This window comes from Zootoca vivipara, chromosome 6 (genome assembly GCF_965207765.1).
Source record: "Zootoca vivipara chromosome 6, rZooViv2.hap1.1, whole genome shotgun sequence".
Classification (NCBI taxonomy): Eukaryota; Metazoa; Chordata; class Lepidosauria; order Squamata; family Lacertidae; genus Zootoca; species Zootoca vivipara.
In genome coordinates this window covers 21,392,644-21,416,846 of record NC_142589.1, presented here as the reverse complement: position 1 = coordinate 21,416,846, position 24,203 = coordinate 21,392,644, and the positions used below count along the sequence as shown (strand labels likewise).

The 24,203-nt window shown below is 45.3% G+C and overlaps 2 protein-coding genes across 3 annotated transcripts; both read right to left on the bottom strand.

Annotated features, from left to right (window-relative positions):
* Positions 1-60: 60 nt before the first annotated feature.
* On the bottom strand, positions 61-9,655 carry LOC118087164 (chymotrypsin-like elastase family member 2A). 2 transcript variants are annotated; one of them, XM_035119551.3, is made up of 8 exons: positions 9,571-9,655; positions 7,682-7,770; positions 6,736-6,833; positions 5,594-5,722; positions 4,532-4,668; positions 2,641-2,786; positions 1,250-1,402; positions 61-216 (listed from the first exon to the last, which is right to left on the bottom strand). In XM_035119551.3, exons 1-8 carry the CDS (start codon positions 9,623-9,625, stop codon positions 199-201), a joined length of 825 nt encoding a protein of 274 aa, XP_034975442.1. In that variant the 5' UTR covers positions 9,626-9,655; the 3' UTR covers positions 61-198. The 2 variants fall into 2 exon arrangements, with proteins under 2 accessions (XP_034975442.1, XP_088527884.1); XM_088671758.1 differs by lacking the exon at positions 61-216 and having other exon boundaries at positions 1,232-1,402.
* Positions 9,656-16,044: 6,389 nt separating this feature from the next.
* On the bottom strand, positions 16,045-23,737 carry LOC118087165 (chymotrypsin-C-like). Its single transcript, XM_060276138.2, has 8 exons — positions 23,583-23,737; positions 22,749-22,837; positions 22,134-22,231; positions 20,574-20,696; positions 19,485-19,621; positions 18,275-18,420; positions 17,126-17,275; positions 16,045-16,147 (listed from the first exon to the last, which is right to left on the bottom strand). The coding sequence occupies exons 1-8, from the start codon at positions 23,620-23,622 to the stop codon at positions 16,130-16,132; spliced, it is 801 nt and encodes a 266-aa protein (XP_060132121.2). The 5' UTR covers positions 23,623-23,737; the 3' UTR covers positions 16,045-16,129.
* Between the last annotated feature and the right edge of the window lie 466 nt (positions 23,738-24,203).

Genomic DNA, 24,203 nt, shown 5'->3' with positions numbered 1-24,203 from the left:
TGCATTGGGCAAAGTGGCGGTGAATTGAAAAGAGGAGATCATAGATACAAAAAAAAAAAGTGCTCCCAGCATCTGGGACTGGACACTCTTGCATGGATTATTGCAATGTTTGCTTTTGTTTTATTGTGCAACTGGTACCCTATTATTCTTAAGATGGTGTTCCTGGCCGATTCTCTCTGGGCTCCAACACTCCTTCCCTTAATACTGTGCCATTACCTACAGACAATGCAAAAGAAAGAGGAAATGTGAGCATTCGTCTCAAAAAGCAAGAAGCATTGGCTCATTTGCCTTTGCATATATTCGTTTTTTTAAAGGTTTCATCTGTATTTTTATCATTTTATGATGTTTGCTGATTTCATCTGCCTTTTCGTATGCATATTTTATCATCTCTTACATAAGCCACTTAGAGGGCGTTTTTTGTTGTTTTTAAAAAAACAAGCATTGTATAAAACTTGTAAATTGCATTTTTGTGGCATGTCCCCCCCCCCACTCCCTTCACCCCATTTGTCTCACATGAGCTGGTTATTGCAGATGGCAATGGTGGGATAGGGGCTCGAGATGCATATAATGGCTATGACTGGGGACCTGGATTGGCTGCCAAAGACCCTCCTTTCGAAACCAAAATCTCTGCAGCCGTCTTTCGCCCATATCCACCCTTGCTTTGTGTTCTAAAAGCAGGATGGGCAGATAAGAGGCATTAGAGATGCCTGCTAGGTTGCCCAGAGACATCTTGTCACCTGAGGCAAAGATGATCTCCTCCCTCTGCAGAAACCACACACTTCCAATTCCATGTACGAAACCTGCCCAGACTGGCAGCTGAATCTTGAGGGCCGTTTCCAGTCTGAATGTGGTGCTTACTTTGGGGAGGGCTCAAAGGGGCAAAATATTTTGTACTGTAAATGATTTCGGGGGGAATGAATTCGAATTGCATGCCTGTGGCAGCACTATGCAGAAATCAAATACAGAAATGAAGGGGGGAGGAAGGTGTGTGTGTGTGTGTGTGTGTGTGTGTGTGTGTGTGTGTGTGTGTGTGTTCCTAATGCAACAAATTCACATCGGAAACAGAGCTGGGGAATTGGACGCTTCAGAAATCCAGAGGAAAATGTGGGTGTTGCCTCAGTCGAAAGGCAGACCTTTTCCTGCCGCCTTTCATCCCAAATGTGTTCTGTCTCTATTGAAGCCCACTCTTGGCAAAGCATCCATATTAAGCGGCAAGGATGGCAGGCCAGCCTCAAGGTGTGCTGCTCACCTGCGCGATCCAGTCGTTGAAGGCAGAGACCCGTGTGAAGACAGATGGCTTGCGGTAGTAGTTGCACCCAAGAGCGGAACCGAAACTGACCACTCCGTGCACCTCCCATTTCCCACTAGAGTTTTGGCAGTTGAGTGGGCCACCGGAGTCCCCCTGTAAACAAGCCAAACAGAATTTGATGGAGATGCCCTGGGTCACCACAAATGCTCTCTGTTGAGGAATAGGGAATGGGAAAGTACAGGGGCATAACTGATTGGGGGAAGGGCTGGGGCTCAGTGCTTAGAGCACCTGCTTTGAATGCAGAAGGTTCAACCTCTGGCTGCTCCAGAAGGGCTGGGAAAGACCCCTCTGCAGTGCCGGATTTTGTTGTTGTTGTTTAGTCGTTTAGTCATGTCCGACTCTTCGTGACCCCATTCTTCTTCTCTTCGTGCCGGATTTACGTATAAGCTAAACAAGCTATAGCTTAGGGCAGGCTTCCTCCACCTCGGCCCTCCAGATGTTTTTGGCCTACAACTCCCATGATCCCTAGCTAGCAGGACCAGTGGTCAGGGATGCTGGGAATTGCAGTCTCCAAACATCTGGAGGGCCGAGATTGAGGAAGCATGGCTTAGGGCTCCACTCTCTTGGGGGCCCCCAAAAAAATTTAAAGGGGGAAACATTGGATGCACATTTCCCAAATATAAGATAAAAAAGAAATAAAATAAAACCTACAGTTATTATTTCATGTTATAGCAAGTTTCTAGAGACTAGATTATGAGTCTTTGTAAACTGTTTCTATAGGAACTTTTGTTATTGCCAAATGCCATTGTGTTTGCATTATTAAGTTTGTTGTGAATAAAAATCATTTTAAGTTAGAGCTTAATAATTATTTCACTATTAATATACTTCTTAATTGTATTTCACTATTAATATACTTTTTCTTAATTGTATTTCAGTTCAACAATTTGATAAAATACATACTTTGTTATGTGCAAGTGGCTTTAGATACCTATTAGGTCCATAAATTACCACATAGCATATATTCAACACAAAAAAAAACAGTGACAATTTGTTGTTGCCAAAGGACAGCTGGGCATATAAAGGGCCCCATTGCCTTCAGTAGCTTAGGGCCTCATCAAAGCTAAATCCAGCCCTGCCCCTCTGGCTTGGGAAGTTGCTGCCAGGCAGTGCAGGCTATCTTGAGCTGGAAGGATGGTTCATATATTGTTTCGGGGAGTGTGACTCAAATGCAAACCCAGCTAAATTTCACCTCCATCCCTTGTGAATGCCAGAATGAGTTGTGCATTGCAAATCTGGTTTCTTGGTACATTTTCCAATTGCAAGGCGTGTTGTTTCTGGCCACTGGATTGGGCTGCCCCTACCCTGACACCTGCATGCATGCACGCACTCACGTTGCAGCTGGAGATCACGCCGTCACCACCTGCACAGACCATGTTGGTTTTCACCGAGCTGCCCCACCAGCTGGCCTGGGAGCAGGTGGCATGATTCACCACAAGCAAGCGTCCCTGCTGCAGGATATCTGGCAACGGACCGTTTGCTAGAAGAGACCAAAGCAAGAGACTTATGAGATTGAGCAATGTCAAGCAAGGAAGTAATAGGCGTCCTAAAAAGGTGAATATAAAGGACCCCTGACAGTTAAGTCGTCAAAGACGACTCTGGGGTTGCGGTGCTCATTTCTCTTTACAGGCTGAGGGAGCCAGCGTTTGTCCACAGACAGTTTTTCCAGGTCATGTGGCCAGCATGACTAAGCCGCGTCTGGCGAAACCAGAGCAGTACATGGAAATGCCGTTTACCTTCCCGCCGCAGCGGTACCTATTTATCTACTTGCACTGGCATGTTTTTGAACTGCTAGGTTGGCAGGAGCTGGGACTGAGCAAGAGGAGCTCACCCCATCGCAAACCGCCGATATTCTGATCGGCAAGCCCAAGAGGCCCAGTGGTTTAGACCACAGTGCCACCCGTGTCCCACGATAGGCGTCCTAGCACTTCGCTTTTTTTTAAAAAAAAAAGCTCACCCATCCTTTGAATGTGCTCTTCCCCTGTGAAAGAGACTTCCAGTTTTCTGCCTCATTCTCAGGGAACTTTAGAAAGCTGGTGCGTGCAGTGTTTATTTATTTCATATTTATTTAAAAGATTTATAAACTGCTTGGTAGTTCCCCTGTCTTCATCCCCCTAGCACTATAGGAAGAAGCTTCTATTGTAACCTCGTTGTTGCGAGATGGCAGGGAGTGTTGGAAGTGCTTTTCTTTCCAGGAAACATTTCTGCAGGATTTTCCAGCCCCACCCGCTGCCATAGGAGCCAACGTCTAGGGGCTGAGGGGCCGTCAGCCCCCCCAATAAAATATTTGAGGGGGCCGGGAGCCCCCACAGTTGATAGGCATTGCCATTCAAATGATGTGCATGCAATGCATCACATGATTGATTATGTGGGGTGGGGCTTACCTGGGCCTCCCCTATATTTTGTTTAAGTTGGCACCCCTGCCCACTGCCCCCAGCTGCCCATGCTTGCTGATCTGAGCAAAGCCCCATGAGAAGTGTTGCCTCCTGATGTTCCCAGTGGACTTCTAATAGAAACATGGGGAGCTGGGGAAAGCTGCAGAGGGAGATAATTTGCAGAACAAACATCTCAAACCTAGTTACCTCAAAAGTCAAGTGAGTGTGACAAAAACCCTGCTCCTCGCGCACGAGAATTTCACCTAGAGATGCCCAATGGGCAAGAAAGGGGAGAATTTTAGCACCTGAGAAGAAGTCTTCTCACTCTTGGTGCTGATTGGAGCCAATCAGAGTGAAAGGAATCGACTCATAGAATTGTAGATCCCAGCTCCCTGCAATGCAGGAATATGCAGCTGTCCCTTACGGGGATCGAACCTGAAACCTTGGTGTTATCAGCACCATGCTCTAACCAACTGAGCTATCCAGGTGGTGAATCAGCCACTGAAGATTGGCTCTTAGGGTCAGTCTGGAGAAATCACATGGGAGAAACATCAAGGAGAAGTGTGCCCAGAATGTGCCCATAAAATAGTAGATCTAGCTGAAATGTAGCACATGGAGACTTTTGTTATTGCAATGCATCCATAACTATTATTGTTCTATATTTATAAAGATTGCTGTACAATCTTAGATGGGGACATGGCTGTGACTCTTATAAAGGGACCCTGCACTTCTGAGCGCATCACTGCACTGCTGCACTTTATGCGCCTCAAAAGGGAAATGAGTCGCAAACTGCTTGCAATTAAGTATAATAATATTTTTTTAATTAAAAAAAATCCATCACAACACTTACTTCTCAGCCTTCCCCATCCAGTTACGTAACAAGGATAGTTGGCAGCTAAGATACTGTTGGCTTTTGGGAGGCAAGCTGTCTGGATGCTGTTGCTCAAGGTAACATGCTGAGAAAGTTTGATGAGTGCAATATCGTTCCTGGTTTTGATGGGGAAAGAGGAAAAATGGGCATGAAGAGCAGGCCACATCCATCCGTTTATTTAAAGCATTATTACACCTCTTTAGACAGTCATGGCTTCCCCCCTAAGCATTCTGGGAGCTGTAATTTGCTAAGGGTGCTGGGTGTCATTATTCCCCTCACAGAGCTACAGTTCCCAGAGTTTACTGGGAAGAGGGACTGGTTGTTAAACCACTCTGTAAATTGTAGCTCTGTGAGGAGAACAAGGGTTTACTAACTATAGTTCCCAGGATTCTTTGGGGGAAGCCATGACTGGTAAAGTCTTATAATGGTTTAAAATGTAAGGTGAGAATGTGGCTTATAGTGCGCATGGAAACTAGAAAACCGCACCGAGGGGATTCCAGATAAATTGCCCAGGGTTTTTTCCACATTTCCTAGGGTTGGGGCAAATGAATGCAAAGACTCTGGATTAACTGACAAGCCCCTAGGCCAACAGGTGGAGCACCTTTGGCCCCGAGGCTAAATGTGACCCACACCACAAATTTTGCTGGTGAGGCTGTTCCCCCCTCAAACCACACCCACTTACCTCACACCTGATATTGCATGTGATGCCAGACCTGGGACATGTAAAGACATGGGATGATCCTGCAGCTAGAAAGCAGGATTAAACCATGCATCCACTGACAAGTAGGGGGTTCCATTTTTCTTGGTTAGAAAATGTAATTCAGCCACACAGTTTGTCAATGCTGCTGCTGGCTGTCACATGAAAAATGTAAGATTTACTCAGAAAAAATAAATGCATGACTTTGATGGCATGACAAATACTAGCATTGATTTGAAAAATAATAATATAGAAAACTAACTTTATCTCCCCTCCACCACCACCACCACTGTTGGCCACAATAATTTCTTCTCTTCTTGCTTTATGAAAAGCTATTATATTACCCATTGGTAAGTCTACTTGCGTCCCACTTTGGGTGAACAATGATTTTTGATGGGGAAATGGCAACTGATCCTCTCTCGCTGGCTGAGAGACTGTGCTTTCCAAGGTAGACACGATAAGTCCGACCAGAACTGAAGAAATGGAGAAAAAGCGTGAGGGATGAGAGTGTTTCTTTGCATAACGGAGAAGAAAAATCAAATGAGTTGGGTTGTATCCAACTACATTCTACTCAGAATAGACGCATTGAAATTAGTGGACCTGAACGAGTCATCTGCCTTGATTTCAGTGGGTCTTTCTCTGAGTACGACTAACACTTGAGGGTCCTGCTTGCTGGCTTCTCACAGGCTAGCGACTGTGAAAACAGGGTGCTGGACTAGATGGGCCAGAAGCTCTTATTATTATGAATACAATCCAGTATTTTTTGCATGTCAAACACTTTCATGGGCTACCGTTCATTTTGCCAACTGCAAGAAGAGCCTCGTTGCATCAGGCCAAAGACCCAACTAGTCCAGTATCTTCTCTCAGTGACCAATATGTGATGGTCCAAGCAAGTGGGAGGTCAGAGTCTCAGCATTCCAGGCAGATTGGAAGGCAAGAATCAGCACCTTGGAGAGGGCCCTGGATGGTGGTTTCGGAATCACAAATAAAGAATCCCTGACAGATGGACATCGAACATCTGCTTTAAAGAACCCAATGAAGGGGAGTCCACCACACTGCATGATAGTCTGTTCCACTGTTGAACAGCTCTTAACATCAGAGAATCCTTCTTGAAGTTTAGTCCATTGTCATTTGAATCCATTGGTTCGGGTCCCACCCTCTGGAACAGCAGCATATACAAACTTGCTAAATTTTCCATGTGACAGCTCTTCAGATATCGGAAGATGGCTGTCATATTCCCTCTCAGTCTCCTCTTATCCACGCTAAACATACCCAACTCCCTCAACTGTTCTTCATAAGGCTTGGTTTCCAGACCTTTGAACATCTTGGTCACCCTCCTCTGCTCACGCCCCACCTTGTCAATAGCCTTCTCCAACTGTGGTGCTCATAACTGGTCACAGACCACCAGGAGTGGCCAAATTTTCCAGAATGCCAAGAACCCCAGAGTCTTAAATGGAAGCAGCTATTTAAAGGGGTGTTGACGTACCTGATACAGTGAGCGGCTGTCATGACCCAGTTGGTGGCAATTAGGGACCCGCCACATGTGTGATGCCACTTTCCACTGGACGAATATTGAAGGGAAGCCTGAGAATGATAGACAAGTCTCAGGATGAGCTTGAAGGATGCCCAATCCTGGACCTCCCTTCACGCTACCTAAATCAGAGCCGAAACAAGTTTGCTCCTGAAATTATCCCTTTTCCAGATGCTCAAAGTGTGCATTTTGTTATAAATGACATTTGAATCTGATTTCCCCCCCTCCTTTCATTACTAGGACTTTGACAGGTTGACTTTGATATCTGGTACATTTTCATAGCTGACAAACCGGAGATGGGGCAACTTCCTGGAACTGTTTCCTCTCTCATTACAGGGTCAATGTCTCAAATTTGTGGTGGAATCCTGTTTCTCTGGCATGCATGGGAGCTCCCACCCCACAACCAGCCCTTGTCTGGAGGCACCACAAAAAACAGAGATGGTCCTGTTTTTCTGAGTCTTGGAAATTGAGCACACAGCGGAACATGGCACAGCTGGGATGGATGGGACATGTCAACCCCCACCCCACCCCCAGTCCTCAGGGAAAGAGTCCATGATGGAAAGCCAAGGGAAGGAATATTTTTCAATGCTGTTGTTGTTGTTTAGTCGTTTAGTCGTGTCCGACTCTTCGTGACCCCATGGACCACAGCACGCCAGGCACTCCTGTCTTGCACCGCCTCCCGCAATTTGGTCAAACTCATGTTCGTAGCTTCGAGAACACTGTCCAACCATCTTGTCCTCTGTCGTCCCCTTCTCCTAGTGCCCTCAATCTTTCCCAACATCAGGGTCTTTTCCAAGGATTCTTCTCTTCTCATGAGGTGGCCAAAGTATTGGAGCCTCAGCTTTCAATGCTGAGAGACAGACAATTAGTTGGACAAAAAGACTGCAAAGCTGAATCTTACCTGCCAGGGCCAGCTGTTCTGCCGGGCATCCTCCCCTCCGACAACTCTGCTTACATTGGGCTTGTAGGTTGGGACCCCACAACTGAAGGCTGCAAAAAGGACACAATGCAGACGCTCTTGGAAGGTTCAGCACAACAGATGGAGGATGGTCAAGGGAGCAAAATGCTCAGGCTACAAATTAGCATGCCTATATTGTCGTAAGAACTCTCTTTCACTCTACGCAATACCACTCCTTTCAGGAGTTGGTGGTGGCTGAGCAACTGGAAATTGGAGTGTGTGTGAAAGAAATGAGTTTTTGCTGAGTCTGTACAGGCTGTGTACATAATACTAGACCTTCAGAGCTCTCAAAGAATTCTAGGCATGGCAGTTCACTCCTCAAGGAATTACAATTCCCAGCAAATCTTAACAAATGACAGTGCCCGTAACTCTTTGAGGGAGAGAAATGAGCTCTGAACGTGCTTCAAAACTATTTTGCGTATGCAGCCTGGGTGAGTTGGAAATGCAGACCCCTCCCCATCCCACCATATCTACACACAGAGCCCACAAAATGGCTTTCAGTGCCTGAAACATATCAGAAAAGCATCCAGAGAGGTTTTCCACATATCCTAGTAGAATCAATTGTGCATCTTATTTCGAGGCTTGCCTGAGCTTAATAATACTAATAATTTATATGCAGCCCATCGGACTGGGTTGTCCCAGGCACTCTGGGCAGCTCCCAACAAAATGTAATAATAGCACAATACAACCTCACAAACTAAAAACTTCCCTGAACAGGGCTTCCTTCAGATGTCTTTTTTAAAAAACCACTTCGCTGCTTATCTGCTTGACACGTGCAGAGCAGTTTCAAGCAACATATAAGCAGCCTGTAAAAAAAAATCCTACTCTGCTGCTGTTAACAACAACAACAACAACAACAACAACAACAACTTATTATTTATACCCTGCCCATCTGGCTGGGTTTCCCCAGCCACTCTGGGCGGCTTCCAACAGAACATTAAAATACAATAATCTATTAAACATTAAAAGCTTCCCTAAACAGGGCTGCCTTCAGATGTCTCCTAAAAGTCTGGTAGTTGTTTTTCTCTTTGACATCTGGTGGGAGGGCGTTCCACAGGGCGGGTGTCACTACCGAGAAGGCCCTCTGCGTGGTTCCCTGTAACTTGGCTTCTCACAGCGAGGGAACCGCCAGAAGGCCCTTGGCACTGGACCCCAGTGTCTGGGCAGAACAATGGGGGTGGAGATGCACCTTCAGGTATACTGGACCGAGGCCATTTAGGGCTTTAAAGGTCAGCACCAACACTTTGAATTGTGCTCGGAAACGTACTGGGAGCCAATCCACGTCTTTCAATACCGGAGTTACGTGGTCTTTGCAGCCATGTAACACCATGGTGCTCATTCTTCATTGCTAGACCATAATCGCTCCTGCTGGATTTTGAGTTGCCACCTCTCTGCGCTGCATTTTGAGAGCACCTCCCCAGCCTGCGAAGGACGGTCTAGTGTCTGACCTGCTCTCCAGGCTTCCCATTCAAACACACCACTTGCTTCCCAGATTCAGACTAGAGGTCCATCTGCCCAGTGATGCGTCTCCAGAAGAAGACAGAGAGATGCCCCTGAGGAGCCTGAATGAATGAGACGAACCCATGGTTTGCCCCTGGTATCAGAGCCTCTGAGAGAGAATGCCTCTGCATGTGGAAGTTCTGTTATTATGTTTGCTATCCTGGCCAGTAAATGGTTGGCTGAGCTCTCCTTCATTCATAATCTAGATACTCTTTTTCTGAAAGTCGTCTAAAGGAGTGGAGGCCACCTCCACGCCCTGTGGCTATGAACCGGGCAATTACACATTGCCTGAAGAAAGGCACCCTCTTATTCATCCTGAGTCCAAACCATACCCCCGTAGGCCAATGCCAGAGCAGCGAAGAGGACTCCAATCATGGCGGAGGACATCTCTGTTGAGAAGAGTCTTGCTCTCCATCCAATGGTCTTATATTCTGGGCCGGTTTATCAGTGGCAGGTCCAGCTGATAATGCTATCAGTGGCATGGAAAGGTCTGCATTGGTTGTGTGCCACTGGGAGATGTGGCAGTCAGAAAGTTTCCATTGCCTTCCTCCCAAAGGCCGTGCCAAAATAGCACAGCTGCTTGTTCTCCCACCCAAGTCACAGCTTTGGTGTGTACTGAAGATTGTGTGTGTGTGTGTGTGTGTGTGTGTGTTGTGCATTCGGGAGCCTGGGCAGGGGAAGTGCCGGCACCAGAGGGGCTACGGTTGAGAATCCATGTCCTGCACCTCCCGAGAAAACCTGCATCTCGTAGATTGCACTAAAAATGGAGGAGGAGGACCCATGGCAACATGCTATCCCCCTTCCCCATGGTGACACTCCCATCCCTTTCTTGCCTTTCCCCGGGTGCTGGCACCCCACGCTACGCCACTGGTAGAGGGTCAGGGGAAACATAACACATGACGGGACTTTCCTATCTACAAGAAAAGGGGAGGTGTGCCACGACCTTGCAGAGCTCAGCAACGAAACAGAAACTATCAAGGAATTCTTGTCACCTTTTGGGAACCCTGCAGGTGGAGTGATGCGAGGGTATTTTGTAAGCAGCCTTGAAATGTGGCCTAAATATAGCACTCAGGGTCAAGGGCAGGGAATGGGGCAGCAATTGATGTCAGTTCACTCCTAAATGCAAGCCTGTTTAACCAGCACTTTTTGGAACAAGGAGCAAACTGAAAAGCAGCCATCCTGCGGCCCCACAGGTGGGAGGCCACCCCATATCATCCCTGAGCATTGGCTATGCTGGCTGGGGAGTAAGACTCCAACAGTGTCTAGACAGACACATGATCCTTCATCCCTGCATTAGAGAACAGGCATTCCCCACCCCCACCCCCTACACGTGTTCTATTCATGTGTGATCGTGTATATACATGAGAATGGGAAATTAATGAATAAATAGAATCATACTAGGAAATGGTAGGGGAGAGCTGGAGAGTCCTTGTGGCTCACATAGAGACCCTCCCTGGAGACCGAAAAGGATGTCAGTGAGGGTAGACAAAGCCCCGAAGAGACCATAGGCTCAGGCTTTGTTTCTGCTGCTCAGCCTCCCTGCCTAATAGCCGGCGCCTGGGGTAGCGCAGCAGCCACTGTCCTCCACGTCCCCCAGCCTCAAACCAGCCCCAGAGCTTCAACACTAGATATTCTGGTCTGGATTGTTGATAGAGCTGAAGAGCAGGGAAGAATAAGCATTCAGAGGCTTTTAAGAGGGTGCTCTCCACTTTTCAAGATTTCACTTATGCACACGAGGGCCTGGAATGTAACCCCGGTATTAGAGGTGAGTAGGATGCCTGTACTGTATCTCCATTTTGAGTGCTGTGATCTCACGTGATTTCACCCCAAGATTTTGAATTGAAAAAGCACTCTTTCGGGGCCGCGATCTCATGAGGCACCCCAAAACATGCATTTTTGTGCACCGTGTGAGCACAGCCTGAAAAAAAAAGCACGTGTTTGAGGCTCTGTTTGAGGCTCTTGTGCAGGTCGAGTAGGAAGATGCGAGTTCCGGTTTGGGGACTCAAGATATTGGAAGGTACTCATACATACATTTTTGTAAACCTTGTTTGCTTGGAAAACCGCACCACCAAATTCTGATAAGTGCCCCTTTCAAGGAATCACTGTGTTTTGCTTAATAGATTTAGCTTTAAGTGTTAACTGAATCAAATTTCTTTCCCCTCCCTACCTATAATGAAGGTGCTACTGAAGCAGATGCCAGGTGAGTCTCTCTAGGGCTGTGGTTTGGGAAAGGGCTGAGGCTTAGTGGCAGAGTGCCTACTTTGTCCACAAAAGGTCTCAGCTTCAATTCTCGTATCTCCAGATAGGGATGAGAGAGATTCCCTGCCTGAATCTTGCAGGGCCGCTGTCATCTTCTTCTTCTGCTCCTGTTTAAATCAGCCCCTTTGTTTTGAACCATGAGCTTCAGTTTCCATTGGCTAAAATTCATCTGCTTACAGTGGTACCTCAGGTTAAGAACTTCGTTCTGGAGGTCCGTTCTTAACCTGAAACTGTTCTTAACCTGAGGTACAACTTCAGCTAATGAGGCCTCCCGCTGCCGCCGCACCACCAAAGCACAATTTCTGTTCTCATCCTGAAGCAAAGTTCTTAGCCCGAGGTACTATTTCTGGGTTAGCGGAGTCTGTAACCTGAAGCGTCTGTAACCTGAAGTGTCTGTAACCTGAAGTGTCTGTAACTTGAGGTACCACTGTACTTGTTTAGCGAGGAAGGAATAATGGTCTATAGATGGTTGGCCAGAAAGGAGTGGTGTGACCTACTAGCACCTCAGTTGTCTGTAGCGTATTGCATGGCCTCTGGCTAAACACACACACACACACAACATGCAGATGTTGCATGGGTGGTTTGGCAGACAGCCTTTCGGTAGTGGCACCCGCATTATGGAACACCTTCCCATCAGATGTAAAGGAGATGGAGGTAACAGAAATCACTGGGTTAAAGCTGTCTGAAAGTCCAGAGGTAGCATTATTATCAATTTACGATGGGGTGGAAGGTTCGCAGGCTATGAAGGACTTGCTCACAAATTTATTGACAGCTGCACGAATTATTATACAGTACCTAGGCAGTGCTTTTTCCTGGGAGGACGCAGGGGTATGCATACCCCTAAACATTTTGTGAATCTAAGATAAATACACAACTTTTAAAAGACATCTGAAGACAGCACTGTATCAGGAAGTTTTTAATGTTTGGTATTTTGTATTTTTATATCTGTTGGAAGTTGCCCAAAGTGGCTGGGGCAACCCAGTCAGATGGACGGGGTACAACAACAACAACAACAACAACAACAACAACAACAGACTGCTGATACTGCTTTCCAGACAGTCCCTTTTTTGGGTGGGATTCAATCGCATACTGGCAAATTCAAGTGCAATTAAAACTCATGAAATAGTCAGTATTCTGCATACACAGCATACATTTAAAGCACATGTTGCTGTTGTTGTTGTTGTTGTTGTTTTAAAAATGAACAAATTCTGTCATATTAAGGGTGATAGGAATTGTAGGCTTGTGATAGATAAACTAAAGTTCCCAAGATTCTTGGGGTGGGTATGTGTGCTTTACATCTATGGAGTATACACAGGAGAAAACAGTTTGATTGGAAGCACTCCAAGAAACATATAGAGTCCTCTTTCCAGAGAAGGGACTAATCCTGTTGAACTGCAGCAGCTAATGTAAAGAGAGGTCCAGGGGCTGAAGCCTGTCTTAAAAGCGGCAGCTTTTAAAGGAAGGGATATTCAACAGGGAGGGGGAAACGTACACAGTACAAAAGTCTGGAATTCAAATCGGAGCAGGAGGTGGAGCTTAAGATAATGCTTAAGATAATGGCTGTGGAAGTGGGGAATATCTCATTGTACTCCATGGGCTATTCTTCATGGAGAGAATCTTTTTTTCCTTTCTCTTCCTTCCCCTCCTCACCCACCTCTTTCTTTGCTTTACTATCCTCCCTCCATCTCCTGAGTTTGGGGAGTCAGTCCAGATGACACCCAGGTCCTTTTGAGACCTGCTTAGAATCCAATAGAAGAGGCTGCTAAACCAGCCAAACCGGTTTCTCCGTTAGGGCAATGGCCAGTTAAGTACCGTTATTTGCCCTATCCAAAGAGGTGGCTCTGTTGCCTTAGAGATAAATGGGCAGGCCTTTTCCCACCTCACCTGGCTGGCTGGAGAGCAACAGGCCAAGGAGAGAGTTGAGGGCTGGAGTTGGGCTGATGGTGGAAGCTGGACAGATAGACAGACAGACAGACAGACAGGGCTGGGGTATTATTATTTAGGTGGTTTTGTTCGGCATTTTTGTTGCTGTTATTGATTTTTTTTTTGTATCTTTATGATCAGGTTTTCAATTTACCTTGTGATAATGGTTTCAATCTCATGTACTTTTTGATGTATTTTATTTATTGCTGATGACTACTTTTGTAATTATGTAAATCTTTTCATGTTGTAAGCCACCTTGAGCATGGTTGGAATCTGTTGGGGTGTGAGTTCCTCCATCCTGTGCTCTGGTTGTATGTATGTCTAGATAAACCCATATATCCTAAAAACATCTCACTCTGCTGACCTTTATTCCAAGGAAAATAAACCCCTGAATAAATGCAGGCACCCTGGGAGTGTCTTGCCATTTAGATATTTGGGTGCCCACAACTCTATCCTCCCCTCCCTCCCCCTCCCCCTTTCTTCCAAATGAAACTCTTTTAATTGGCTCTTTTTTCAGGACGAAGGGTAGGATTCTGTACCCGACAACCGCGTACAATTTTGGAGTAACACCCCCTCTTGCTTAGACTTTCCAAAGCCGTCCAATTCCTGCATTGCAGAGAGGTGGGCTAGACTTGGGGTCCCTTCCAACTCTACAATTCAGTGAATTCCCAAGCTGTTTGCTGGAGCAAGACAGCTGTGCTGAAAAGAAGCTGCCCTTGTGTGCTGTAAGATATCAAGGCGTTCAAGTAAAGAATGGTCCTTTGAACCCAGCACCATCCAGTCATAGAGGAGGCTGCCCATTGGGTCTCTGGATGAGTCACTGACCTGGGTTCATCCTGCTTTCCATTAGCGCCATTCAGAGGTGGGTCATTTGGCCCCATAATTTCACCGGCTGCAATTCGATGGTGTTGATATACAGTCAACGAGAACATTCTCATGCGGAGAGAAACAGACAGGCAGAAAGAGAGATAGATAGATTCTCTCTCTCCATTCTTTCCATATCATTCATTTAACTAATTTATGCATCACCCTTTTAAAAGGGGGTTCTCACTTCTGGTCTACTGCCATTGCTGACCGGTGGGAGAATCTCCAGCTCCAAGATTCTCTCTCTAGCGCTGTGAGGCAGGGGGGGAGCCGCAAGAGTGTCGTGGACCCCCGAAAGAGCTCCAGATCGAGCATTCTGGAGATGTGGGGACTCAGCAGCACCTGTTTCTGTTTCCTCCGCTCCCCGGTAAGCCCTATTAAGGGAGCCAAGAGCGAGCGGAGTGGAGACGTGGTGCCTTGAGCTAATGTGCTACCCTTGCAACGTGAAGCTCCGAGCCAGCAGCCTTGGAGCAGTGGATTTTTCCAGATTCAAAGGATTTGAAAACATTGGACACCGTGAGTAAAGGAAAAGGCTTTTATAATTTTTAATTGAAAAGATTTTGACATGGGAGGAGATTAAAAAAGAAGTCGATTTCCCCCATTGAGCGAATTGAGACGCAGTTAACTTGCCTGAAGCCGGGAAGCTGACAGGAAGATTTTAATTACCAAAAATCGGACTTAAAAGTTTTCCCCTAAGGCAGAGTAAAGGGGAGAAAGGTTGAACTTTGCAAAATCCCTGTAAAGGTTCTTTAATTTGGTCTGGGGAAAGTTCCCCTGGAAGCTGGAGTTGGGTCCCTGGAGGGATCAGCAAGCCGCCATTAAGACAATAGGATGGAATTTGTTTATCTCTTTGAGGCTGAAAACTGTCAACATTGAAGAGAGCGTAAAAAAATAAGGTTGTGAATAAGAAGTTTGACAGATGCTCTTTTCATAAATGGATATATGAGTTTTAAAATATGAAGAAGAATTAAAAATGAGAGTTTGTAACCAGATCGGGCATAATTTCTGTTTCTGAAGTTTGGAAATACGAACTGCACCATTTCCTGCTGTAATCTGTGCTGTTCCCATGAAATTGGAGATGATCAGGATATCAGTAGACACAACATCATCTGACTTTATTGACTTTCAAAAGGAACTTTTGGAATTGCTTTTGGATTTTAAAAGTGAACTGCGTCAGAATGCTTTACAGATTGACAAAATAAAGCAGAACTGTGCGGAAAGTGAAAAAGGACTAATCCCAACAAAGTATGAAGAGAAGCAAGATGAACAATCATCAGCCATGGACAATGTAATTGAATTTAAAGATGATGAAGAAGCTGCATGGAACATTGTTCCCTCACTGAGGGGGGTGGGAACAGGACTCATGCTTGATTCAAAGAGCCTTCAAAGAAGAACCAGCATGGAACAATGTCATCTCAGTGAGAGAGGGAGGACAGAACCCATGCTGGCGCCAGAACTTAAGGGGAAACAAAATTGAGACAGGGCTGAAAAGTGGAAATGTAGTTGGATGGTATTGTGCAACAGCTAGGAAATTGGGGAGGCAGCAGGGGTCGAAGAAGGGAGGGTGGTGGATAGGTGGTAAAAGAGAGGAAGTGGGGTGAGGAGTAATAATGCCCATCCTTGGCATGCGGCCCTCCAAAATGATGCCCAGAAAGGAATGCGGCCTTTGGACTCAGAAAAGGCTCCGCACCCCAACCAGTGTGAGTGATTCCAAGCATTTCAAGTGAGAGCAGGAAAAAAAGCACGCATTGACACGAGAGCAGTTGTGATGGTTTATTGGTTGCAGTTCTGGTGGTTCATTAAGATTTTCTCATATTGATCCACAAAGGTCGCAGTGTGGGCTCCTCAGTTCTCATTGATTTTCTAGAGGAGGAAAAGAGACCAAATATATATACCGGTATGTGAATTAGAATTTAGGTATCAGAATACACTAATAGCCAGGATAGGCCAGGTGCAAACAGCTTGCTGAACTCGGTCTTTGTTCCTAGACTGTGGCCGGCCAAACGCCCCTTCTGCATTTTAGTGTGGGGATTTTGGCCCCCAATGAAAATGAGACTTACGGTAAATCGTGACTTGACTTAAATTCCAGTAGGTTCAATGGAACCAAAGTTCAACTAACTTATTTATTTATTTAATATTTTTAAAACACCCTCTTGATTGGTTTGTTGTTGTTTTTGTTTTTTAAAAATACCCTTAAGCCTTAAAGCTGTTTGCAAAAAGAAAACAATATAATCATCAGTAAGAACAACACCCCCAAAAAAGCTTTTTAAAACACGCACAGGTTACCGTAATTAAAATCAACAATAAACTGAAAACAGATTAAAAGACATGCTAACAGTCTACATACAGTACCTGGGTAGACTTGTCTAAACAGAAAGGCACCTGCCTGATGTCAATAGGTGGGTAGTTCCAAAGTTTGGAATTTACAGTACAGTCCTACTTATGTCTACTGAAAAGCAACCCCTGGTGAGCTCAAATGGGGTTACTCCCAGTTCAGCATGTCAATAATTCACTTGGACTTAATCTCCCCCCCAATAAAAAATAAAACCAGAATGTGCCAAAAATGTTGAAGATTTGACTGTGGACCATCTACTGTGCCCTAAAGCTGGAATGCCACTCCCAAACTGTTCACAATGAAATGATAAAATATACTTCTCAGTTTCTAACAAAACACAAATGCTGGATTTCAGCATTTGGACACTGATAACTCTTTTGAGTTCTGAACGAGAAATTATGCAGATGCTAGGTGTTAAAAAAGAAGAAGTGTCAGCTGCACAGGTACGTATTAAGCCTTCCATCCAGACCATCGCAGCTTTGCTGGGCAAAAGATGGGAACCTCACCTCCTGAATCCAATCAGTGTAAGCAGACACACGGGTGAAAACGGTCGGCTTCTTAGCGGTGTTGCAGCCCAACCCCGATCCAAAGCTTACAATGCCATGAACTTCCCAGTTGCTGCTGCCTTGGCAGTTCAAGGGTCCTCCAGAATCCCCCTGCCAGAAGAAAAATAGGATGCATATACCTCTGTTTCCCAAGGGCTGGGCAAAGTGGAAGTGGAGTCCTGGGTAGACAAAGCTCACCTCTGTGCTTGACAGAGTCCATAGGTCTGTGTGACTGTTTTATGCAGGCTGAACCTGTGGCTCTCCAGATGTTGCTGGACTACAACCCCCCCCCCATCATCCCTGAACGTTGGCCAGACTGGCTGGGGATGATGGCAGTTCAACAATATCTGGAGTGTTAGTGTGTGATGGAGGGGCACAGATTCCCCATCCTGCCCTATAACAGTTCCCAAACTATATGAATTTCTGCCTGTAATGCAACTTGTAGGTAGGGCTTTCAAGGTTGATGTTTGCACCCAATATTTCTCCCATATGTTCTCCCTGTCCTTTGGCCCCATTCACCCCCGCCACTATCCAAATCCCCTTAAAAAGAGTCCCACACACCTTGTTTCTCCATCCCTGCATACACACCATACATTTAAAGCACATTACAAATGCTGGAGAAAAGCAAATTCATTTCCTTCTCCTGCATTCTAAGCTAATGTATGTTTTACTTTAACCACCAGAGGAAACTGGTTGTGTAGCATTCTATCCAGCACTAGCTTGTAGCTTCTATGCCTAAGTTAACTCCACCCCTAAAAGCTGAGCCATTTTGTTTGTTGCTCTCTCCATACAATATGTCTCTTATTTTCTCTGTCTCGTCTTCACTCATTCCACAAACAGTTCCTGCATGAATAAAGCCTTTGAACTCCAGAAACGGTAAGTGATTATTCCAGTCTAATTCACCTAAGTTGCAATGGTCTGCTAACACAACTTCCTAAGTACCTAAGTGGCTTGGCAAGGGTCACTTGGACTTGGTCGGGATTCAAGCAAGGACCATTGTTCGTTTTCATGGAGAAAATTGTGCAAACTAAGTGAAACCACAAGCAACGTTCTTCAGAGTGAGAAAGTGGGGAAGGCTCTATGAGGAAGGGAGAGTTTGGGAGGACTTACATTGCAACCTGAAACGACACCATCGCCTCCTGCGCACACCATTGTGGTCTTGACCATGGAGCCCCACCAGTCCCGTTTGGTGCAAGTCTGATGATCTACTATAGGAAGCAAGGCCTGCTGAAGGTTGTCAGAGATGGGGCCATTGGCTGCAGAGTGGAACAGACAGGAGAGTGGTAAGGAGCCTTTCCCAAAGAGTCAAAACCACATTTACACACAACCTGCTTGCCCCCGTATTCCACTTTGATCTGCCATCTGGCATTTGCCAGGCTACCTGAATTTATGAAATCAAAAGCTGGCAACTCTGCATGAATAGTGGGGAAACTTCTTTGGGGCAGAGGGTTGCATTACTCCTTGGGGTGCTGTTGGGGAACACATTTCAAAGTGGGTGAGACTAGGGGCCCCCCCATTTGCAGGACTAGAAAACCTAAATCATGCACCCTTAACTCACAGACACACTTAAGAGTAGGGATGAGGAGGCACTTGGCTTGGTTTGGATTTTAATGCAAACTTATCTAATTTGCATTTTCTGAATCAATTGGCAGACTGAAACATAGCTACTCTTCCATATTCACACTTAATTAAAAGTTGTATAGTGGTTCTCCAAAAAAGCAGTGTGCAAAAAAAGCGTATCTTAGGAGAGCGTTTGCATAAAATGCATAGATTAGTAAAAACAATACACAAATATGTATTCTGTTAGGGGAAATTGTTTTGGAAAATAAATAAATGTGTATGTAAGGGGAAATTACATCCACAAGAATGTGTGTCTTAAGAGAAATTTACTCTAAAATGCTGGTGGTTTTCCATAGGTATTTAAAAAGAAAAAAGAAATTGGCAAACTGATGCGGAAATGTGGAACACTGAACTTAGGACTGTAAAAATGAGAAACTGAGAGAAACTCAAATTGACAGATTCATCTCATCTTCTTTAACTGCAGGTTACACAACACAGACACTCAACTGCGAAAAGGGAGCCTCCTTCTTAGTGTACAGAGAAGAATCCTTTGATAAGTTCTTGGGGAGCTTGGGTACCTTGTATCCAACTGAAGTTGTACTCAGAGTAGACCCACCGAAGTGAATGGACATAAATTAGTGGTGTTCACGAACTTCAATAGATCCACTCTCAGTAGGACTGGCATTGGATGCTACCCCTAAGGTCTTCATCCAGCTGTTTCCAGAATGCTCATGCCCAGGACAGGGAGCACCCAACTTACTTGAGAGTCGTCCCCATCCAGTGACATAGCAGGGGTAATCCTGGGCTAGCACGGTGTCTGTGGCAGGGAGGCAAGAGGCCTGGATCGTGTCACTGAACTGCACATGCTCGGCCAGTTTGAGGAGGGCAATGTCGTTACTGAAAAGCAACCCAAGAAGGGACAGGGGTTTATCCTTTGGTTTTCGAAAGCAGCTTTTCACCCAGAGGAGTCAAACTTAATATTCTCCAGGCTTCCCCAACCTCACGCCATCGGGATGTTTGGGCTGCAACTGCCACCAACCCAAGAGGGTGAAGTCTGTTCTCCCCCTGGCAGCTTGCTGAATGATGGATTTGTGGGGGGGGGGGGAGAGAATGAGAGATTGAGAGACAGAAGGAGAGAGAGAGAGAGAAGGGGATGTCAGGAAAAAGGACAATGAGGGGTGGCAAAAAGAGAGAGAAAAGACGGGTGGAAGAAAGAGAGAAATGACTGATGTCACCTGATGAGTGTATGCACCCCTGCAGCAGAATACCCCCACGAAATGCAGCTCTTGTCAGGAAAAAAAGGCACGCCATGTCTGCAACAGTGCCTGCATTTGTTAAATCCACTTTTCAAGTTCTCTAAGCCAGCAGCCATCATCGTATGTCTTAAGGCAGTGCTGGTAATTTGCCTGTCAGCAATGGCAAACCAATTTAACAGGTCATCCCGTAAGCAGACCCCCCCCCCCCAAAAAAACCCAGTGATGGGCAACCTTTTGAGCTTGGTGTGTCAAAATTCGCCAAAAAAACCCGAACATAACTCGGGTGGTGTGTCACTTCGAGAACCCCCCCCCCCATTATTTCACGATATTTGTAGTTTAAATAACAAAAATGTATAATTGTTTCCCCTTTTAAAAAAGGGAAAAGGGGAGGGCCGTGTGTCACCGAAAATGGCTATGCGTGTCAGTGCTGACACGCGTGTCATAGGCTCGCCATCACTGCCCCAAAACAACAACAATACACACAAGTTTCTATGTGATTTCTCCCACCGGGAGAAATTATTTTGGCAGGATCAGGATTTGTGCAGAGAGGTTGGACAGATCTCTCCCGACTCTCTGGATTCCAGTTGACTTACATGATCAAGAAGGAGTTCCACTTCTCGTGGACGATCGACTTCTCCACAGCAACAGCCACAGAGCCGGCCTCTTCTTCTTTCAGGTTTTGTTTGCCCAAAAGGACGCGGTAAGTCCGACTGGAGCTACAGAAATAAGGAACAGGCAGTGGCGTTGTGTGTGTGTGTGTGTGTGTCTGTGTGTGTGTGAATATCAAATGAAAAGCACATCTCTTGATGCTTTCCCAATAGCTTCCTTCCTTTGTAGAGTGAGTATTTTGTCCTCCTAGAAATGAGCAGGGCCTTTCGGCAGGATGTGTGTCTGTGTGTTATTATTGGGCCAAGTTCAAGGTGTTAGCAGCTTAGGACTAGCTTACCTGCAAAATGCCCTTACTCACTTGACCACTTTGATCTGCTGAACTGGCATGGTTACAGGCACCACACAATATCTGTTCCACCTGATCAATCTTTTATTGTGGCAGCACCTATACTGTGGAACTCCCTGCCTATTGATACGAGGCAGGTGGCTTTGCTGTACTCTTTCCTGCACCAGCTTAAAACATTTTTGCTGAGACAAGCCTACCCAGCTATGAAGAATGTTGGTGTGTGTTTTAATCTGTTTTTAGTTTATCGCTAATTTAAATTTTATGAATGTTTTAAATCATTGTTTTTAATGGAAATTTTGTTGTTTTCCCTCTCTTTGTAAACTGCTCTGAAGGTTGTTGGGTTTTTTTTTTACAATCATGGAGTGTATAAATTTCTATGAAATAAATAAAACCAACATTTTATTGAAAGACGTTTGATTGTGTGCATAAAGAAATAAAAACTTTTTTCCACTTGAAATTTTATTGTTTTCCCCCTCTTTGTAAACTTCTCTGAAGGTTGTTGGTGTTTTTTTGGTTTTTTTTACAATCGTGGAGTGTATACTTTTTTATGAAATAAATAAAACCAACATTTTATTGAAAGACGTTTGATTGTGTGCATAAAGAAATAAAAACTTTTTTCCACTTGAACAGGTGGACCTTATAGACTCCCTTCGATCCAGAAAAATCCTGTGGCCATTCTGAATGAGTTCTGAAATTCTGTCACATAAAATGACCTCCTGCAGTTGGCTTGCCCATTTTGCAATTTTTTTATTTTTAAAAATTGTCTAAAAGGTTTGGCGGAGCACACCGATGTGAAACAAGGAAATCTGAATGGTAGCGTGGGTAGAGTTGCCATATGTCCAGGTTTTCCCGGACACATCCAGGATTCGGTCTGCAAAAAGTTGTTCAGGTGGGTTTTTGCTGAATCAGCAAAATGTCTGGGAAAGCCTGGACATGTGGCAAGTAGGGTGCTTTTTGTTTTTTGAAAAAATGCTTTTAAAATCCTCCCAAAAGTCCAAAAAACTTAAATGGGGGGGAGAAAAGAGATGCTCCCCCCCCATGCTCAACAACTTTGTCCAGATTTTCACTTTTGGGAATATGGCAACCCTAAGTGTGGGTGTTCTAGTATTCCTAGGAGACAGCTCCCTTGCAGCCTCAGGACCATTGCAGCCTAATGGGGTTTCTACAGCATCCTTGCTGTTGGTGGGGTGCTGCTTACCTGATGCAATGAGCAGCTGTCAAGACCCAGTTGGACTCAATCAGGGTCCCTCCACATGTGTGAGCCCAGACTCCGTTCTTGTCGTACTGGAGGGAGACCTGAAAAGCAACCCCCCCCCAGGCAGATGGCTGTTAGCTGTACGGAGTAAGAACAAATATTTTGGCCTCACACCTTGACGTTTCTTACATATCAATTCACTGCATTTATATCCCCACCTTTCCCCCCAGCAATTCAAGGCAGCAAGCCTGGTTCTGCAGCCTTCCCCATCTCATCCACACACCAACCCTGCGAGGTAGGTTGGGCTGAGAGGTAGTGACTGTCTCTCCTCCAAAGCTGGAGATGGGAGGCAGTGGCAACAGCCGACAAACGATTTCTCCCCTTCAGCATTTAGATCCAGCCCACCGTGCTGGATCATCCACTCGGCTAACAGGTCGTGATAATCTTCCTGTCCATGGCTGAGCCTGGGAACCTCAGAACCTGCAGCCACTTCTACCACTTCTGGTGGCAAGATGTTCCGCAGGACGACATTGCACACGCTGGGCCATTTCTCCCCTCCTAAAAAGCAAATGCGACACTTGCTTGCACCGCACGTGGGGAAAAGCATAGTGGATTTACCTGCCAAGGCCAGCTATGGGGTCTGGCATCCTCACCTCCGACAACACGGGAAATGTTGGGTGGATAAGCAGATTTGCCACAGCCGTGGGCTGGAAGAAGACAGCAGGTGTGGGGATGATGAAAGAGAAAATTAGGGAGAGGGAGGAGAGAGAGAGAGAGAGAAGAGAGAGAGAGAGAGAGAGAGAGAGAGAGAGAGAGAGAGAGAGAGAGAGAGAGAGAGACTGAGATGAGCATCTTGGGTACCACAAGGGAGCCAGATTTGGACACAATGGTATTGTCCATTATTGGTTAAATGAATCTGTTCGTGGCTTTTTGCAGAAGCATCCTTTTTAAAAAAAACTACCAGAGGCTATTTATTTCATTTATTTCTTAATTTATATATTGCTTGATTGTAAACAACAACAACATCAAAGGAGCTTACAAAAAATAAATAAAAATGAACTCATTTAAAAAGCAGAACCATTTTAAACCCTAAAAAAAAAAAATCAATGATAAGCTAAAGACCAGATCAAGCATGTGTCAATGGTCTACATGTCTCGGTAGGTTTGCCTAAGCAAACCGTTTTCAGCAAGCGCCGAAAAGAGTACAGTGAAAGCGGCTCCTAGGCAGGGAATTCCAAAGTTAAGTTTATTTTGTGCAAATCTGTATGCTCTTGAACTATGATGAAGCTCATCTTGGAGAGAGTGGCTACTTCACCAGAGACAAGAAACTGAATTCATTGCATTTCCAAAGAACTATTTTGGGCTGGGCTGAGACTTGTATCAATGAAAAGACGAGTTGCATGCCAAACAGCCCCAACTTAACTGCTGTATGTACTGCACCAAAGACACTTACCGTAGCCCAGGATCAAAGCGATAAAGACCAACTTGAACATGGTGACCAAGTGATCGTGCTCCAGGGGTGAAGTCAGTGTATTTATAATGGAAACCAGCCTTGACCAGGGTTAAATAACAGGCTATATCTGACCTTGCTAAGTTATCGCTTTGCAAATAGAAAGAAGAAAGGGACAGATTGCTGGAGGGCCCTGGCTGGATTCCACACTCTGGTTGCTGAAACATCTCACAGCTGGAGTGTTGTTCAAGTTCTTTGCACAGACCTGAGAGCTCCGCCTTTTATTTTAAGCTTAAATTTTCTTTTAAGCAGCAACAAAAATTGCTTCTAGGGTGACTTTCTCTCTGGAAACAAGCCTGATTTTTCATCTATGCACATGGGCGTACCCAGGATCAAAACTAGGGGGCTGGGGCAAGCCATGGTCGTTCGGGTTGTGACATTTCAGCACCGAAAAGGCGAATGAAACCAAAACTTTATTATATATAATTATAGCAGTGCTTTATTACGGTAGTTATTACAATTATTTGCCTGAAAAAATTTTTTTATTTTAATTACATGTCTTATACTAATATCATTTTTCTTGGGTTTGAAGAAAACTTGTTCAAAACTTTCATTTCAATCCAG